The following is a 21121-nucleotide window of genomic DNA, read 5'->3' on the forward strand; positions in this document are numbered from 1 at the left end:
TCAGAATGTATCTTCTCCAATCAGAACTCAACCACAAGATTATAATTACAGTAGGAGATGTTTTGATGATCTGACTAGTAAAGCAGACAATGGGGTCATTGGGTGATATATGGCACTTAAAAAAGAAGTTAAGCAGTCACTAAGGGTAGACATACCTGCATCAAAATACTCTGAAGATTTCTCCCATGGTGTAAGAATAAAATTTATGATTAATGTAAAATTATGTTTATAAGGTAATTGGGACATTTATCTCAGTGTGGACTGTAGGCAATTTTATGTTATGTGTGAAATGGCTGTTGATGAGATAGGAATTGCTCACTAATCTTTAGTGCCATGGAACAAATAGACTTGGCAAATAAATAACATATGGTCAGCAGTGGATTTTTTCCATGTGAGTTCGGGGAAATGGAAAGTTACATGATGCAAGTAACTGTTACTGGTTTTGGTTGCACATTAGAGCTAGATAGGTTAGGCCTAAATACTGAAGAAGCTGCACATTGTAGTTTAACAACTTTAAATATTCTGGTTTGTATTAATTATCTAGAAGCTTATACCATACAGCACCGTGGTACTGGAACACACAATGCTGACTATGTCCTAGGGATTGTCAAAAACTTTGTTATTCTGCCACATGGTAAAGCCATAATGGAGTCTGTCAATGGAGTATATTCAGTAGTAAATCTAACTGAACAGTCAGAGTTGTAATCAATAGCTCTCCTGTTTGATTAAAGGGCAATCCACGTGCTATAATGGGGTGCAAAATTCCAACAAGGAGAATATGATCACTTCTTGTGTTAAATGGATGTGATGTGCCTGAAAAAGCATCTTCTTAAATACCTGTCTTTAGATGTATAGATTACTGGAACTGTGACCAACCATTTACAATGCTTGGTGGTTGCTGTTAGCTTATATTCATGAGAATGCTTTACTATTGCTGTGAAAACTCAGAAAGTATAGAGTGTCTGCCACCACCTAAAAGTTGGTACAAAGAAGACAAGACCCTGATCTAGGAAAACATTATCAGGGAATAAGCACTTTGCTCCTGACAGAAATGGTTATGAGTCATTATGCAAAGTTACTGGAACCCTAGATATAGCATGACAAAACAATAAAGAAGCTACATAGAAGTAGGACTGTGTTAAAAAAAAATAGTTAACACTGCCTGAAGGAAGAGACTCAGTGTGCTATAGACATTGCTTCTCTTGCATTCCCATCACCTCCCACCAATCTCTTAGTATATATGGCAGGAAGAAACCTGACTGGAGGCAGCACTCAGTCCAGGCAGTTTTCCTGAATTACACGGTTGGGAAATTTCTCAGAGATGGAGCTACGGTGGACTCAACCATGCTCTTGTAAGTGAACTTCATCTGTGTTCCTCTAAGTAAACTTTATTAATGCATTATTTTGTCTTGATGGGTTTGTATGATATATTTTATTTGTTTCGATTAGTGCCGTAATCTGTAGAGAACTGATGTTTGTTCATGTCTCACTGAGATTCAAGGTGAAGGAGCTGAACATTTTGTAGAATGGAGTTTCTTAGTAGACCTTGAGATAAGTGACTCCCTTAGGGAATCCTCCGTCTCTGTTGACACATGACAATGACATCAGTCATTTTTCATTGCATTTTGCTTTTACTTGATGATAAATTGTAATAGTTTCAGGGGTATAACATATACCTACTTTGAATCACCTTCTAATGCTCAAGTCATCTCTGAGATCAATAAATAGGCCAATAAAAATGAACAAGCTGCTAAGGTTGATTACTTGGACTCTATAGAAAACATATGACCAAAAACATAAAATCCAGTTGCCTTCAATCCAGAAGAAGAAAGCTAATGATACTTTTACTGGTCTCAGCCAACTGAGGCGTCAGCCTGCCTGTGGCTTGGGGTTACTATATGGCTTGTAGAGCAATAGAGGCTTAATCTTCCAAGAGAGCAAGTCATCACCTTCTCTGACATGTTTTCCTCTCCTACATAAGAGAAACAAATTAAAATTTATTCAAAATATAAAATATAAAAATTATCATACAACCCAAGACATAAAAATATAAAATAATGACATAGAAACTCTATCTTGGGATTAATCTCAGCTTCGAATGATTCCAAGTTTGGACAGCTGTTCTGCAGCTGCCAACAATGAAGGATCACCTACCTTTTAAGGTGTGGACTGGGCAACTATATTTTCCTATATTCTCACAGTAGGAAGAGTGTATGCCCAATTTCAGCTGTACAGGACTGATTGGCACAGAACAGACCATGCTTGTCACACAGGTTAGTTATTGGGACCTTATTTGAAAAGATCATCTCCAAGTCATGTATCTGTATTTCAGGGATGAGCCTGTTGCTGTTGTTGTCAGGCGTGCTCCTGTGGGAACACGTGACTGCCACATCGTATGACAAAATGTCCAATGAAGAGCTGTATGACAATCTGCTTTCCACTGCTAATCGCACCCATATAGTTGCCCAAAAAATGTATAAAATTTTAGTAAGTACTTCACTTATTTCCCAATTTGTCTCTAAACTGAATGGTTGATGCTGTTTGAACCAATGAGAATCATGAACCAGAATTCAACTAATATGTTTTATAGGCAAAAAGAAAGAGCCAATTACTAAAATGTACATGGGAGAATGTAGGAAGTCTGAAACCTCAGAGATCTGTAAGGATTGTAATGATTTTTTACTTCCTCTGAAAGACCTTAAAAATAAGCAGTTTTGTTTTAAATATCTGCTTTGGACATTAAGTCCAGAGAAATTCACCCAGAAAGAACTGTGACTTCCTGATCTTGTTTGAAGAATGCCTCTGTGTGTTTTCACATTAAACACTATTGGGAATTTTGTCTTCATTCCTTAAAATATTTTATGCTGAAAATTGATATCATCAACCCAATTGAATCGAAAATTTACCATTAAGTTGGGATGGTCCATATATAATTTCATTTTATTTGAAGAAAAGGTATAAAGTGGCAGTGATTAATTTAATAGTAGCACATCAGCTTAGAATCAATAGGCAACAAGTTTGTCAAATACCAGTACAAAGGCACCATTTTAATGGTACCCAATTAATTAAATACTTAAAATGCTAAACAATTTCATGTCAGAATATTTTTTTGCTTTCTTTCAAATGATTGATATTTAGTAATTATAAAAACCAAGAGCATAGTGAAGAGAAGAGCTTTTGAGGTTGTGGGTTCAATTTCATATCTAAAGGGAAGAAGTAGACAGTAGCATTTGCTTCAATCCTCTCTTTTAATTTTTTGCAGTCCTTAATGTGTGAAAATTGAACATATATCAAATATATCATTTATCTGGTCATGTAAGTATTTATTCCATTCTTAAGCTAGAAAGACTTAAGTCATTATATTTCCTCCAGGATTTAAGGATAGCCAAAAGAAGATGGTTTAAAAATAAAAGAAGCGAAACCTGCCAAACCACTTCCACCCCCACTTCAAATAACGTATGTGTTTATTTATATTATTTACCAAACAAACTTCAATAGTACTCTGACTGCTTGTGCTTTGTGTGATAACTGGCATTATAACAGGTACACTAATCTCAGATCCAATAAAATGGAAAAGCATTAGGCAGAGAAACACCACATCATTCAGTAGATAACTAATTCAAATGCCACCTTACGTTATATCAGGTGCCTAAATTACCCATCTATAAGATCATTCACCAGCACTTTGCAAGTGGGACTAACAACTTTGATCTGTATTGGATATTAATGGTTGACTATATCCATATACATCTGGAAGAAATCAAATACAGTAGAGTTTATGACGTAATCCTAATGGCTCCTCCTCTGACAGCATTTTGAGTTTTGAAACTCTGTTGTCTTGTTTGTGTCTCATTATTTCTGCAGTCTTCCCTAGTGATCTTCCTTCTCTTGCATCTTAATTGAAAATTAGCTGAACATGAGGTCCCTATATATACTGTATCATGCACCCTAGGGTAACCTATATTTTTCTGGGGTTTGCGGTCTCAGCATCTCTAATATGTGATTGTTTTAGCTTTCCCTTCTGACTCCCAGTCATAATCAATTTTTGAGTGATTTTAAAGGAAATTTTTATGTGTAGAGCTCATATATATTCTGTATTCTATATTATTTTATCACTAGAACCAATAACCTATACAAAACGGATTATTAATAAAGTGTGGCTATAATAATCAAAATGAAAGAAAAATATGGTGGGGAAGGGAGAATTTTTTTCACAGAGCTACTTGCCTAGACATGTTCCCAAGCAGTTGGTTGCCACTGATGCAGGTGTTTTACACAAATATTTCTCTAATGAGAAAGTCTATTAGAAAAATTATGAACTGAGAGTCAGAAAGTTTGAATAGATTTTGTATCTCCTGCATGTCAAGTAACAACATGAAGCTGGGGTTCATTCACCTCCGCTCTTCACTATTAATCACCGTGTTATAATCCTTGCAGCAAGCACGTTTCCCATCACCATTTGGCCTGCTGCTTCCCTTCATGACCTTTACATGTTTTTTCCTGATCCATCGGATTCCCCTTACTCTCTTTTATTGCCAGATACTAACTTAAAAATTTAACAGGAAGCTAGTCATATCAGATATGGCTGTCATACAAGATTCTAACAGTGATCATAAACTGGGCTGGTCAAAATTTCATTGTAATTTCCACTGATGCTGGTATTAAAAGCCTTGCTGGGTTATCTTTTTTTTTTTCCTCTGACAAGTAGGCTGCTCCACCAGGAGTACAAAGTCAGTTTACCCTGAAAACTACTATATGAATGACACCTTTTCTTTACTATATTTATATTTACATATTTTATAATAACCTAAATGTCACAATTGAGTGTTTAAATGAGCAAATTTATTCATTCATGTGAAAACTCACCCAAAATTCATTTGCATGAGCTTCTGTTGTCAGTGTTGGCATTGCTTTGGTCTGAGTCAGATTCAGGTGAGACTCAGCAAATTTTAATTAGAAAGAAAAAGTACAATTAAATAAGAGCAATCCCCATCACGATAAGGCACATGTTAGAATATGGAAAATAATACAAATTATGATCAGATTGAAATGTCATTAGGAAAAATTCTATTAGTTTTATGTTAGGAAACTGTAGTTCCATGACTTAAATTCCACATTTCTATAATGTGCATCTTGTTCCAAAGCATTTTTATGTATTTATAACTTAAAAATTGGTATTGTAGTTCTCTATCTTTATGCAAACACATTATATGTTGATCATATTCTGTTTTGCTTATTAAATGCAATTTTCAATCTTATCTCTTAGACTAAAGAACTTCTCAATGTCATCATCAACATTTCAAGTGCCTGGAAACACCCACTGAGACTACTGCCACTTGCAGTGCTGACTCATTTAGAGTCCTATCATGGTATGCTGGCAAGAGCCGTAGAAGTTAACTATAGAAATAAAAAAGTTCTGGAGGGAGCAAAATTGTTACTCAGCAGGGTGAGTCTTCTTTTCATATTTCTTTGTTCAAGCCAGGCGTGAAAGAGGTTATTTGTCTAATGAGAAACTAAAATTTAAAAACTTTGTTTTAAAGAGTTTTCAGTGTTTACTACCTTACCAGTAAGGGTTCACACACACACACACACACACAAAACAAACTCCTCATAAACGTCCATAATGAGAATTCAACACCCAAGCGATCTCAGTAGAAAATAACTGGTCCTCCTAGCACTTTGCACAGAAGCTTTCCTTCATTGGATGGGCACACCTGCTTAACTCAGAAGATCTTAGGACAGTTGTTCTTGGGTCTCCTGTACCACAACTCATTAAAGGAAATGCTTAAGGTTTAGGGGAAAATATAATATGGAGAATAGATTGAGTTGAAAGGCAAACACCAATAAGGACACTTGGGTAGAAACATACAGGTATGGATGACAGTCCAGGGAAAGTCCTGAGGACATGCAAAGTGAAAGACTGGACACCACTCTCTTCATTGTTCTCTGATTAAATCTATATCTACAGTCAGATAACAACTTTCTAATACTCCACATGTCTACCCTTGCATGCTTAGTCCTCATTTCAGATCAATGGCACATCAGAAATGGTAACAAACTATAAAAATGATCCCTGAAGTTAAGAATCACATCAGAAATTATGTACCCCTATTTCAATTCCAGTTTTATGAGCCAATGCTGCCTTCATACTTTGGTCTAGGAACATGACAATACACAATTTTGACTGGTTTTCTACACTTATGTTTTCTTGCAAACTTCATTCAAAATGTAGAAGTAATATGTACCATGGCTGTGGAGATTACTCGTGTCTCTGAGTGCCCTCCTTGCAAGTATGATGAACTGAGTTTGGTTCCAAAATCCTTATCAATAAAAGACATGTGTAGGTTTTATTGTAGTTCCAGCACTGGGGATGCAGAAGCAAGCAGATCCTTAGTGAGTACTAGATCAAAGCAGAAGAAGCTGTCTTTTAAAAGAAACAAAAAACCAAAAACAAACAATAGCAGAATCCAAGGAACATTACCCAAAGTTGACCTTTGATATCTATGTGTGTGTGCACACTCATATACATGCAAATATACACAGATATGTGTACACACACACACACACACACATCACATACACACATGAAATGTTTAAGGACCAACCATAACAACAAAGAACATAATACCTCTGCTTTTTTTTTGTTTAGATTCAGCCTGAAGTTAAAGAAAATGACTATCCTGAATGGCAAGTACTAAGAGAATTAAGGTCTTCCAATGAAACCATTCACCTCTGTGCATTTCATAAACTCTTATTCTGCTTGCACAAGGATACAGGAATGATTTTCCATTATTTCAGCATCCTGAGGAGCTGAGTCACCAAAACCAACAAGTAATAAGTGCATATCAATGAATTTGATGCTGAGATGGTCCTTGATGAATGAGCCATATCTTAAATGCTTTTACTTTTTAATATGTTAGATTTGTTTCTTTATAAAATAAAACGTGATTGTTTAAAAAGCTCAAATTGGAAGTGAATGTTTATCAATTTCTTGTGTCCATGTAGCATAAAATTGAAAGATGGTTTTGTGATGTTACTTCACAATATTCACAAATAAGCAGGGTTTGGAAAGAAACAAGATGACTGAGAAATTTTACTTTTGAGTTAGAGTAAGTAAAGATGGGCATGTTAATTGCTCATCTAAAATTTACTTCAGATTTACATCAAGTAAACAGATTGATATTATAAATCAAGAGATTCCTGTTAATCAGTAGAAATAACATGAACATGTGCAGACAGGTCTTGAAATCAAACTGTTCCGTATAAGAAAAGTTTTATAATCCAGTGACAGATGATGTAACTTCTGGCATTTTGCACTATGCCTAGGTATCATAATATTTCAAATTTGGAAAAAATATGTTAACATGCAAGTTTGAAATGTGTCTAAATTTCTCCAATGAAAATCTTCAACTATGGTCTTCCACGGCAACATCTTAGAAAGATTGCATATACACTGTGGTTTATAGGAGAACTAATCTGACAACACTTTATCTCATATTCAAGATAGTCAACACCATAACCATGTCTTCTAGTTATTAGTGCCAGACAGCAGAGGAGGGAGATCTCATCTGTTCTTACAATGTTTATGCCATTTGACATTTCTGCGTATCAATGTCTGTAACTTTCTCAGAATTCAGTTGATAAGGACAAATGAAAAATATTGACATGGCAAAGCTGATAAGTAAAGAGTATTGCTGAATAAGACTGAAGTTAAAATCGTGTGAGAATCAGGTGCTTCTGCCATGAGGCACGCTAGCATATAAACATACTTTTCAGACTGGTGTCTGTCAAGAGGCAACGCTCTCTCTAGATTCTTCTATCCCTCTCACCCTCAGTGCCCTCCTTTTCAGCTTTGTTCCAGGTCTTCACATTCTAAGGCCTGGTACTTGAGAAAAGTAGTGCAAAGATTTCTTTTCAACTTACAAGAGAATCAACTCACACAAGAATCTTGTGCATCGGGCCACTCCATCAGCTCAAGGGAAGCAGCACTAGGCCCCCACTGACACCTTCCTCTCCTACAAACTCTCTCCAATATAGAACAGAAAGGCAAATTCATTATCAGACATTCATCACTCCCTTCTTTTGAACTCCAAGACTAATTTTCACTGTTGATAATCATCTGAGGGTGAGAATATAGCATGATAGCTTATACTAAAACAAAAATTCCAGTTTGTTGACTGACTCTAAGAAACCGAGGGAATGAGCTAATTTCTAATGCTTTAGAAGGCAGTGGGTTAGCCTGGCTATCTTCATCTTGCTTATGAGGGGTTTTCAGACAAGTATAGACAGCTGATGCAGAGAGAGGACCCAATTCACTTATTATAATAGATGTCTTTCGTTTGGGCAGCATAGTTGATCATTTAATTCTAGGTACCTGTCTTTCTATCCTGCTATGTCTGTAGTTAGAGATGACCCACACTTGCTCTAGCATTTTTTTTGTTTATTTGTTTGTTTTTTGTTGTTTTTTTTGCATTGGATCATATTTCCTTATTTATTTGAGACACTACAATTACATTTAGTTACATGCATATATATATATATCCATAAAATATCTGTTTTAAATTTTTGATTAGTTCTTACAGAATTTTGGTCAATTCCTTTAATACTCAATGCCTTTCCATACCCGTCCAATGTTTGTCTTTCTCCCACCCTAACACATCAAGTCCAATATGTGTTGTTTATATATACATAGATATGTGGCCTTCCACTGGAATGTGGTCGATTTTCAAGGTAAGACACTTAACGAAAACTTCCTTTCCTTATTGTAACAATTATGTATTGCCAACATCTCCTAAGCTAGGGGAGAGCTGAATGTCCATCCTATATCTCAATGTTGTAATTTGGTTTGACTTAGTCCTATATGGAGTACACACACACACACACACACACACACACACACACACACACACACAGCATGTATAGGTACAATTCCCCTGATGGTTTCAGGGACAATTTTTCGTAATATTAACACCCCCCTCAGGACTTTAAAGTTTTTCCACATTCTTGAACATTCTACTTTCTTCTCTTTTCTTGGCCAGCCATCAGTCTTTGTGTTAAACATCATCCACTTCAAACAGAAGCTTATCAGAGGAGGGTTGTTGTCTATGTTCATAACCACAAGGATTTGGATGTGGATCAAATACTATATACATTTAGCAGAAAAATAGATATAAGTTATCCCCCAAGAATTTGACCCATCTAGCCTGGTTCTTGGCCTCCAAATGTTGCCAGGTATAGATTTCATCTTGTGGAACGGTATTTAAATCCCATGTTTTTCTAGCCATTATTGAACCATTTGAATGCCTTGCCTTGCCATTCATTATAATAGCTTGAAAGATTCAAAACTTGCTAGGATGAATAATTTTTTTTCCTCTGGTAGTATGCATAGCTACCAGAAGTAGGAAAGCTAACAAGGAGGAATGCAGCTTTCAGGTCATTGCCAGCTAAAGTTTCATTTTCAGTGACCCAAGTATGACATACCTTTAGCAATAAGGTCTTACAATCAATTTCTGGAGGGTAGTTAATGGCATTTTCCAATAGCCTGTAATGTTCTTAATATATATATATATATATATATATATATATATATATATATATATATATATATATATATCTTATTATAATAGATGGCTTTACTTTGGGCTATATGGTTGATCATTGAATTCTAGGTGCCTGTCTTTCTATCCTGCTACGTCTGTAGTTAGAGATGACCCACACTTGTTCTAGCATTTTTTTACTTGTTTTTTTGTTTGCCCAAACTAAAGATATCTATTATATAATCTATGGGACTTCATCAGTCAACAACTACAGAAGAGAAATCTCATTCTTGGTACAGGGTCTTATAGCTGTTAACCTTCTGTGTTTAGTATGCACATTGCCATTCTATTATGGGGTAGCTACATTTTAAACTTGGTGTGTGTGTGTGTGTGTGTGTATTCACATATATATGAAGGCTTCTACAATATTAAGTCAGCTTCCACATGACTTTTTGAGAGGTATTTCAAGTTGTTTATCCCTCGCATCTTTTTTCTTCTCCTACTCTTTCTCTTATGCCTGATTGCAATTTAACTCTTTCTGTTTCATTAATTCCCTTTATTCTTTTTTTATAACAGTGTTTCTTATACCAGATTTTTCTTTTATTCCTGTAGATCCAATCTTTGATCCTCATGCTTGTTAGGTAAGGTGTTTACTGACTGACATATGTCCCCTTATAAAATTCTTACAACCTAAATGTACATTTCTTTCTTATGTTCTTCTTTCCTTTCCTGAAACTTCCCTCCATGATACAAGTATTCTTTGACCTTATGTTATGTACTCAGTGTTACTAGTAGTATACATAAAACAAATTTCATGTTTCTACAAGTGAGAATTCAAGACTTTTGAGGGGGCAGTTATTTGATGCTGGGTAGTGTGTGTGTGTGTGTGTGTGTGTGTGTGTGTGTGTTTGTGTGTATGTTTACTTAAAAGCAAAACAAAAGAAATAAACACAAACTGTTAGCTATTTATAGAATCAATACAGAAGACTAGTGAACCAGCCTCCTCCCTCGCAGCCACATCAGCTTTCCTCTTAATCTTTTCTGCCATTGTGACTGCCAAACTGTTTAGAGCAGGACAGAGATTCTTTCGCTAGACAAGTGTATTGACACATTTATCCCTTATGAATATATGTCTGCTTTTTTCATTTTTCAGAAATTTTGAAACCCATACACAATATTTTTATATTTTAATATAGAGAAGTATTCAGTATAGATTAATATAACTTCGTAAATAGTACTGACAGAGATTTGCCCTTTATCAGGAATAAAATTGGCTGTCAATGAGAGTAAAAGTCTATGGAGTATAAATTGCAGGAGTATGTATTCTAAATGTGAATTTAAAATGTGCAAGTCACCAAGGAGTACGTGGCAATATGCTTTGCTTTATAGTGAGGTTCAAACTCAATTCTGAATTTTTCAAGCAAGACTGAGGAGAGGCATAATTGCTGTATAGAGTATCAAGGTGAAAAGAGAAAATATTCTCATAAAGAATCTAACAGTTGCTTCCTTGCAAGTTAGGAGTCCATCAGCATTCTACTGTGTCTATGGTATTCTTTGTTTATAGAATACATCTGAAGCAAGAGGCTTACCACAGAAAATAAGAGCAGTAAGGCAAAGCATAAGCAAACCAATAGTAAAGCTGGTTGATCTCATAGGTTAGAAAACTGCATCATGAACACAATATGAACAATAATAAAGTAAAGGAAAATCCATCATCTATGTGTTTTCACTGAAAAATGTCAAAGATACACTACTATGCAAATTGCTACACTAAGGTCAATAACATAGATGACATTGATTTCAGTGACTGAGGCTCAATTTCCTTATATTGGCATGCTGAATTGAGTTGATGGTTTTACTAGGTAGAATCACTTAAACCAGTGCTTTGCCTAATGAGGAACCATTTTACCCTGCTATACTCACTGCCTTTCCAGTTAACAACAGGTACAGAAAGTCTCCATGTCTTGTTGGCTAACAGATAATTTTTTATTATTATAAATGTGTGCTAAGGCCTGAAGAAATGGCTCAGTGGTTAAGAGCACTGTCTGCTCTACCATAGGACCTGGGTTCAATTCCCAGCCCCCACATGGCAGCTTACTACTGTCTGTAACTCCAGTTCTGAGGCCTATGCACATAAAATAAAACTAAATAAAGATTTTGAAATGTGTGCTAAATAGTCCAGGGAGAACTGATCCTATTACTCAGAAGAAGCCAAAATATTTTTTATAGTCTAGCATCAGGAGACATTCCCAAAATATGGCATGAGGTGTACGTTCTGATACCTCGTTGATTTTCAGTGTGTGTACAAGAAAGACACATTCACAATGGGCTTCAACACAGGGATAATTGTCCAGAATCCATCCTAGCTTGTTATCACCATCAGCATTACACCACTGCGATATTCCCTGAACCTTAGGAACAGGGCTTGTGTTGTAGATGTATCACTTGGAGCTGGGCACCTCAGGGGCTTTTGCTCTCTCCGTTTGTCTTTGTGTGCCTTTCTGTAATGAACCTCCACTACAAAAAAAAGTTTAATTGATGAGGATTGAAATACATACTTACATCCGTCAATCAACCATATGGAAATTTGGCTATGATTTTTTTAGTGGTTGGTTTAGACCAAAACTGTCCATAAGTATGTGGATGTATAAACCTATTATATGAATTTCTCTGGTTTATACACACAAATAAAAGTTTTGGCAAAAAAAAAATGGGCTTGAGTTTTTAGCCTTCTGACTGAACTAGACGAGAAAGAAAAGTATATGTTTTCCTTCCATTCATGCCTAGGGCCATCCATAACTTAGAAAAATATTGTAGGACACAGTACAGAGTATATTTAAGTCTGACAGTGAATCAGATTAGCCTGTCTTTTCTCCAGTCTTTGGGGAAGTGCACTCAAGATTGTCTCTGTTCTCTACTGTAGATACAGTTTTTTGGGATATAAAAAACTTACAGATTCTGGATTTGCAGAGTTATTTTTTATTTGATGTGTAGAAATGGGAACATGTTTTCTCTTTTATACATTTGCTAAACTTATACATGAACACAATACAATTTGCGAGGAAACAAAAGATGACAGTCTGATAGTTACATGGTCTTGAAACATACTGACTTTGTTCATAATATTCTTCCCTCATGTGAACTCAATACAGATTGTGGCTACTGTAGGAGAGGCTTTTGCTGATCCAAAATGGTAAAGCTATCAAGATGGTCTGAAAAAGGGGCAAGACTGAATGACATAGGACACTAGTATATGGCAAATTATACAATATATGTTTTGAAACCAAGCAATTCCTAATAGTGGACGATTATCCCTGCATCAGTGGGCAATTTGAATTTCTTCTATTGAGGCAAATTTACCTGAGGTGAATGAGTTATCTAAACATGGCCCAAGTCACAATTTGTGTGATTTGTTTGGGGTAGAATGTAAGAAAATCTTGTGTTATTTTGGGAAATGGGAGTTTGATGTGGGAAATTGTTCACTGCTCTGTGGGCCATTTGAGCAAATTGTTTTGGTCTATGCACAGCCTGTAGTCACTAGGCTCATATAGTACCTGTGAGAACCCATAACACATGTAGTCAGGCTGTGAGTACAGTATAACAGAATAAGCTGTGGATCTACTTGACTCCTTAGTGGTTTATGCACAACCAACTGATTTGATCCTACTTAGACTGTTAAAACCATGCAAGACACAAAATTAAGGAAACTGAGGCTCAGGCAGTGTGATGGAATAATTATTAGTAATTAATAGTTCTCTGACTGATAAGTCTTGAGACTTTTTCATACTTTATTAGAGTATGTTTAAGTTATCTTTTTATTCTCACAGTTTATCAATCTGAATGACAATTTTCTCTCTAAGGAAGATGGTCACAATCGATAAACTTTTCATGATATAATACCATCTTTTACAGGATGTATTGCTTTAACAAATCATCTTGGAGAAGATGAGATACTTTTATTAACAATTAAGTAGTTGAAGAATCTGTACAATTCTGTGCAGCATACATGAGAAAATACATGTGTGGTAGTTGTAGGTTTCTTCAGTAACACCTCCATGTCTGGGATGAGTTTTCCTTAGGACTGCTGGAAAGGTGAGGCATATGACACACATAATCTGTAGATCCTGCTAGTTTCACACCAGAATCAAATGGGTAAACCCAGTTGTTGAAGGAATTTCATACTTTGGCTCAACAGTACTAAAACAATTCTCGCTATGTTGTGACCTTGAAGCTCCCACCATAAGGAAAAGTCTTTGTGTTACCAAAAGATGGCAGCTTTTTTCCTGGAGAAATGACCATGGTCGCTAGCATTCAACCACATGACAAAACAGCCATTCTAGCAATTTGTCCACTAGTAAAATACTAGCAAGAGATTCTGTTAGCAGCAAACTGCCCTGCATTGTACTTAAAACCAATGGTGTAGTTATCAATTTATGTGGTATATTATAATACAGAACAGAAATTAGTGCCTGGGAAGGCCATAGGCTCCATTAAGGTGGCTATGATCAGACTGCTATATTTGATGCAATTGGTCTGCAAAAACAAACACCTTACAAACATTAGTGTTTATGCGTATCAATTCCTGGAACTGTCACCCATTTATGGTGAGTTGCTTTATAAATCTTGATAGTTACTGACAGAAAATCATGTTTGGCTGAACTACAGAGAATAAGTGACTGTTTCTATGATATGATGGTCCAAAAAGAGTTTATTTACTTCCACTAGAAACACTCTGGGAACATTATAGAAGACATGGCAGAAAGAAGAATCACCAGGAACTAGAGACAAGGTATTATGAAATGATCATATTTTTCCTACTGGTCGTGACTGTGAGTCATCATGGATCTGAGATGACTTTAGTGATGTGCAAATTAGCATGAGCCCTAGAGATACTATTTCAAAATGACAAACAGCACGTAAAGAGATAGGGAAATGGCAAAAGTAAAGAGAATGTTAATGCTCGCTAAGGTAATAGAAACATAGACATTATCAGAACAGAAGACACTACTTCAGTGTGCCCACAATTCTTCATGTTTTTGAGTATAGCCATTCTATTGTATGCCAAGTAAAATGGTAAAAAGAAAAGCAGTCTTACTCTACCAAACCAATTGTACAGAGAGAAAAAAATGAATTACAGGCATAATGAATACAGACATAAAGTTTATTCAACATAATAGAAAATGACAATGGTTTAAAGAGCTAGCTTCAGATTGATCTCAGCTCCAGATGTTTCTAGCCTTAAGAAGCTTGTCTGGAGCAATGAAAGCTCTAGGATCTCCTGCCTCTCATGGTGTGGACTGAGGAAAGATATTACCCTGTATTCTCGCAGTGGAAAGAACGTGTGCCCGACTCCAAGTACACAGGGCAGAATTTAATCAGTACAAAACTGTGTTTGCCAGACAGTTTAACTCTTGCATCCTCATTTGAATAGACCATCTCTGCGTCTTTTCTCTATATAGTAGAGGCATGCCTTTTGTTGCTGTTGTGAAGCCTGCTTCTTTGGGAGCATGTGACATCCAGCAGATGTCTAAGTGTCTACAGAAGACTTGTATCAATGTGTGGTTGAATCATCTTCCTCCCATGACCTTGCCTGAAAAATTGACACTGTATTGAAGTAGTGCACTCACTGCAGGCTTCTCTAAAGAAGACTCCAGAAACTCTACTAATTAAACAATAAAGCGCCTTGAAGTGTATATGATAAAACTTTGTGGGCAGTAGAATTAGATACTTAAAGGTTTCATGAAATCTGAAAGATCTGTAAGCATTGCAATATGTTTTTCTATAGGAAAATTTAAAAATAATTTGTTTTAATCTTTTACTTTGGCCATAAATCTAAAAGAAAGGCCAAAAATGACTTGTCTTTTGTAGATGGATCAGTTCTCTCTGAATATTCTTCAGTTAGCACTCTGTTGATGTCCAGTCTAGGAGAACTTCATTGCTTTGAATGGTAAGAACAAGATAAAGCTAAGGTTGTCTGAAACCACGAAAAGAGCGAAACAAAACGAAATAAAAAAGAGCCATATGGAATCTATCAAACCTTAACAATTACTGCTAGAATTTCCACTGGTGTGTGTGAAACTACAATAGGGGGGTATGTTTAGGTGGGAAACATGTTCTTTTCCTACTGGATGAACAAGAGTCTTTTAGAGTCCACCAATAAGGAGAAAGTAAAGTAGGTTTCCGTGCAAAATTCAGAATATAGAGACTACATCCTAGAGTTGTAATGGATACTCATTCCAAATACACTTTTCACTTACTAGTGTTTCTTTCATTTCCTATTCTTCACTCATACTCTTTCAACCATACAGTGTGTCTAGAAATTCACTGAATGAATACATATTCAGATTTTCAGAATAAAATATTCATTTTAAATTATAAATAGCTTATGGAAATGGAATCTTCAGTTGACTTATATATGCATTAAATAGTTTCTGCGTATTCTTTCTTCTTCATTGATAAGTACTTTCTCAAACATATGTCCAGATGTTGGATCCAAGAGATAGCTCATTGGAAAAGAGAGCTTGCTTCTCTTACGGAGGATCCAGGTTCCATTCCCAGCACCCAAGCTGTCTAAAATCCAAATCCAGGTGAATGAGTGCCCTCTCTGGTCTCTATGACATGCAAATGATACACAAGCACACATAAAAGACAAAATCACACACACATAAAATAATTTTTTAAAAGCCCAGAATTTTATAATTGTATTTTACACCATAATCATTATTTTACCAAAACTTAATTATGCATTTCTTGTAGTCCAAACATAAGGAGGTTTATGTAACAACTTCTTCTTTTTTTTTTTGTTTTTTTTTTTGTTTTTTGTTTTTTTTGCATTTTCGAGACAGGGTTTCTCTGTGTAGCCTTGGCCATCCTGGACTCACTTTGTAGACCAGGCTGGCCTCAAACTCACAGCGATCCGCCTGCTTCTGCCTCCTGAGTGCTGGGATTAAAGGCGTGCGCCACCACGCCCGGCTCAACAACTTCTTGTTAAAGGAACCACATCATTTGAGCCAACAAGAAACATGACAATCATGAGTGTAAATCCAAATATACTAGTCTATCTTATTCACCTCCAATCCTAGAGAAAGGTAATATTTATATCCTTAGTATCTTGTAGATTTGTGTATTTTAATGCTTTATTTCTGAACAATAACTTTAGGAAGAACTAAGGAACAAGAAAATGACAACAAAGGGAAAAGGCTGCCATGCTAGAAAATTACATTGCATGTTTAAAGGAAAGAAGTAAGTATGTGGCATGTTTCATTCCTGTGCTTCAATTTTTATGTAGTTCTTCTTTTTAAAAACTGAACATTTATCAAGAATAAGCAACAATAAATGGATTCAGCAAGTGTATATATATATATTTAAACAGTACTCCTCAATGAAAAAGAAGCCAAAAATTTAGGAGTGGATAGGGATGGTGAAAATGGGAGGGGTTGTAGGATCAAATGCATCGATGATCTGGTCATAGATGTGTTTATTTAATTCTGAAGCTCCGAAAATGTAATAAGTTAATTATTCCAGGAGTTAAATTTTGCCAAGAAATTTAGTCACAGAAGCAGATACTCGGCACCCTCAACTTGCATTCTTCCCTATTACAGAAAACTGAGAGCAAGTTCTCAAGATAAAAGTCAATTTCATGCCTTGGTTGCTAAACAAGTGAAGTAGTTCTGAGGTTGGCTGTGTTATGTGGCTTCCTGGGCTACAAAAGGTGTGCTAATCTCAGATCCTATAGAAAGGAGGAAGAAACAAGAGTCAGAGGACAATCACATCACACAGTTGACAACTTATGCACCAATCCAATGTCATCTCACATTATAGTAGATTCATAAGTTGCCTGGGACCATTTTTAGTAGCACTTGGCTCATAGGATTGTCTTTAGTGTTCCCTAGGACTATTTAATGTTAACTGGACATTCCTACTTGAATATACATTGCCACATGTGTGGAATAAAAATGCAGACAGTAGTGTTTATGATGTAATACAAAAGAATCCACTATCTTGCTGCATGCTTCTTACCCAAACACTGTGTCAATTCTTCTCGGTCCCATGTCTGTGTCTTCATTATTTGTGCAGTCCTCTTTGACTGGTTTGCTTTGTCCTGAATCTCAACTAAAAATCATGTGAACTGGAGGTTCCTGTACAAACTATGTCTCTGTGCTGCAGGACAGTTCCTGTTATGATGAATTCTACATATTTTGGCAACTACAATGTATATATAAGTATTATGGAATCAAATATCTGACTTCCTGTCAAAACTAGAGTTTGATTTACAATCAAGGAGAACACTTACTCACATATGTATTCTAGAATACTCCAAAGGCAATCTATTGGCACTAATGCAAACTCTAACACTCTGTCAGGGTTAAACTGAAGATGTGCCTCATGCATGTCAAGTAAAGGCTGAATCTGGCATTAACTCATTTAAAACCCTCATCGTTAATCATTATGTCACACACACACACACACAAAAAAAAAAAACAATCAACTGTTTTCACCTTCCCCATTTTGCCTGCTCTTTTCCTTTATATGTAGTACACATTTCCTCTACAGTGACCACAAGATTCCTCTACTTTTTACATCTGAGAGGTGGTTTTCATGTATGGGTCTGACAGTTAGTCATAATGGCTATCTATTCTATCGTGTAGATATATAAGGGCTCAATTTGACTCAGTTTGAAAACCATTTGGTCCATTCAATACTGACAGTATTAGCAAGTCCTTCCTCTGAATCAGGTCCTGTGGACTTGTACTATGTCCCAACAAATGACAAGAGAAACAATCAAACAGAAGACAGATTAGGAGAGAAGATGGTAGAAAGCAAACGGAAAACAGAATGAAATCAGTTTGAGGTTTGCCTTCATATGAGAAAAAATAGTTAAGACAAGTTAGTTTTATTTCAGAAAACTGTCCTTCCATGGAATAAAATTTACATTTCTAAACAATACATTATTTATGGATTTTTTTCTGTAAATTTATTAATATCAGTAAATATTATATATTACCATTTGTGCAAACGCTGCATGTATGTACCATGCTGTAATTTACTTATTTTAAAGTAATCTTCTATCATGATAGCTTAAGCTGAAGAGCATCTGATACCAGGTATCAATATTCCTCATCCCTGGGATTCCCACTAAAACCTGTGGTGTGTGCACTGGCTGTTCTTCCAAGAGATTCTGATAATATGCTGTCAAAAGCCAAAGATGTGCAGCATAAAAATCACAAAATGCCTTATTTAGCAGGATGAGCCCACTCTTCCCATTTCTTTGCTTATCTCCTGCCTGAAAGAGGTGATTTATAAAGAGAAAGGAATTTTCAACATTTCATTTGAGAGAGTGAAATTTGGGTATCTAATTTGTTGATAATGATATTATTAAGCATCTACTTGCATTTCCAAACACCTCTAAGGTCCTTTAGGGAGAAACATAGTACCAGTGATGTCAATAGAAAGTAGTATTACCATAATTTAGATAATACCTGTCTTCCTGATGCTCAGATTCTCCATGAAATGGAAGAAAATGATTGCTCTGCTTGGTGGGGACTGGCCGATTTGCAGACATCCAACAAAGATATTTACACTTTTGCTTTTTATAACCTATTCCAATGTCTGTTCAGGAATACATAAAAGATTACCACTTATCTCAATGTCCTGAAGTACAAAATGTCCATGACAACAGGTGTTAATTGCACATTTTCTATTTGAATTGGACATGAAAGGTAAAAATTAGAACACTTTCAAGGCTTCTTCTAATATTTACCTTTCATGTCCGTGCATGCCTGTAATGGATGTCTTCTTAATTATTCTTTATAAATGTCAAATTCAAATAGAAAATTTGTCAGAATTTCATGACTCTTTGATAAAAAAAATAATCAATGCTGTTGCCACATGCCTATGAAACATTTTTGGAAATAAGTGAACATTGGTTTGCATCTAAGTCAAGCGACAACTGACTTTAGATTCACAGCAAGTAAAGGTGAATGAACTTATTAAAACCAAGGCAAGATATATTCCTGTTAGTCTTCAAATTCATTATAGCCAAAGACCAAGATGTGGTGATGGGTAATGAAAAAAATCTACCAGCTAAAAGGAAACTTCCATGTCTAAAAACAAACAGCACAAGTACAATCCTTTTGTACTATATCTATATGCTGTTTTTTTAATGAATTTTTCATTATTTCATATATGTTTCATAATAGACTTTCTCCTCTCCTGACTCCTTCCAGATGCTTTTCCCTTCACTACCTATTCAACTATATGTGCTTTTTTTTCCTAAAAAAAAAAAAAAAAATCAAAGAAATTAAAAAGAAAATGAAGAAGAAAATTAGTAAAGTAAAACAAAACAAAAGGCACATAAAAGCATGAATTCTGTTTTGTGTTTGCCTACTGCTCCTGAGGTGGACCTGCCCTGCATTGTGGCTGATGTACTCAATGACACTCCACTGGAAGTGCCTGTCCACTTCTGCACAGTGTCAATTTTAAATAGCTTCTTGGTTACAGGTAGGACTTTGTGTTCCCTTAATGCTGGAATTTTGTTTGGCTTGAATGTGTACAGGCCTTTATGCATATTGTCACTGGTTTTGTCAGTTCATATATGCATGGGCTCTGTTGTGTCTTGAAGATGCTAGTTTATCTGGAGTCATTAACAACCTCTGGCTTTTAAATCTTGGATGGAAGGACGGGATTGGGAGAGGTGTCAGTAAGTCCACAAGGAGACTATTCAAGGCTGAAGGCTTATTCTCAAAATAAAAAACACAAATAGCCAGGTGGTGGTGGTGCATGCCTTTAATCCAGGCACTCAGGAGGCAGAGACAGGCAGATAGCTGTGAGTTCGAGGCCCATCTGGTCTACAAAGTTAGTTCAGGACAGTGAAGGCTACACAGAGAAACCCTGTCTTGAAAAATCAAAACAAACAAACAAATAAACAAAAAATGCAAATATCCAATAAATAATTTAAATGTGCTAAGCATAAAAAAAAGAAAGAAACAAACAAAACCTTTCTGTCGCTTGTTCTACATAAACTTGAGCCCTTTGAGGAGAGTTTGGTAAAGACATCAAATTGAAGGCTGAGTACTCTAAAGTCATTCTGTGTGCACTATCCATTTGTAGATCTCTGTTAATTAACGTCTACTTCAAGAAGAATCTTCTCTAACACCGTTGAATGCTGCATGTATCTATGCTCCTTTCTGAGGGGAAACAGAAAGGATGTGGATTTGCTGGAAAGTAGGGGAGGGGGAGAGGGACTGGGGGGAGAGAAGTGAATAATATTGCAGACAGGATGTAATATATGAAAGAAGAATAAATTTTTAAAAAGAGGTATGGAATAGGATATTTGAGAGAAATTTAATAACCACTCACTTTCAAACTAGAATGAATATACATGCCACACCTTCTATAGTATTCTTCCTAAGATTGCTTTATAGAAATGGCTTTGCCTTCACTAATCTCTCTTTTTCTTTTATTTACAAGTAGTTCAGGTCATGTGTGTCTCTTCCAGATAAATCATATTGTTTCTTCCATTCTGTGTAGCTGTTCTGCAAGTCATTAAGGTAGCTGTTCATGTTGAAGAGTCTTTCTCAACAATC

At 35.9% G+C, this 21121-nt stretch overlaps 1 protein-coding gene across 1 annotated transcript; it reads left to right on the top strand.

Moving 5' to 3' along the window:
* Positions 1–2334: 2334 nt before the first annotated feature.
* Positions 2335–6814, top strand: LOC127186943 (prolactin-3C1-like). The gene is made up of 4 exons (XM_051143216.1): positions 2335–2487; positions 3373–3456; positions 5267–5446; positions 6650–6814. The coding sequence occupies exons 1-4, from the start codon at positions 2335–2337 to the stop codon at positions 6812–6814; spliced, it is 582 nt and encodes a 193-aa protein (XP_050999173.1).
* Positions 6815–21121: the final 14307 nt, after the last annotated feature.

The sequence above is a fragment of the Acomys russatus genome, chromosome 3 (genome assembly GCF_903995435.1).
Source record: "Acomys russatus chromosome 3, mAcoRus1.1, whole genome shotgun sequence".
In the NCBI taxonomy this organism is placed as follows: domain Eukaryota; kingdom Metazoa; phylum Chordata; class Mammalia; order Rodentia; family Muridae; genus Acomys; species Acomys russatus.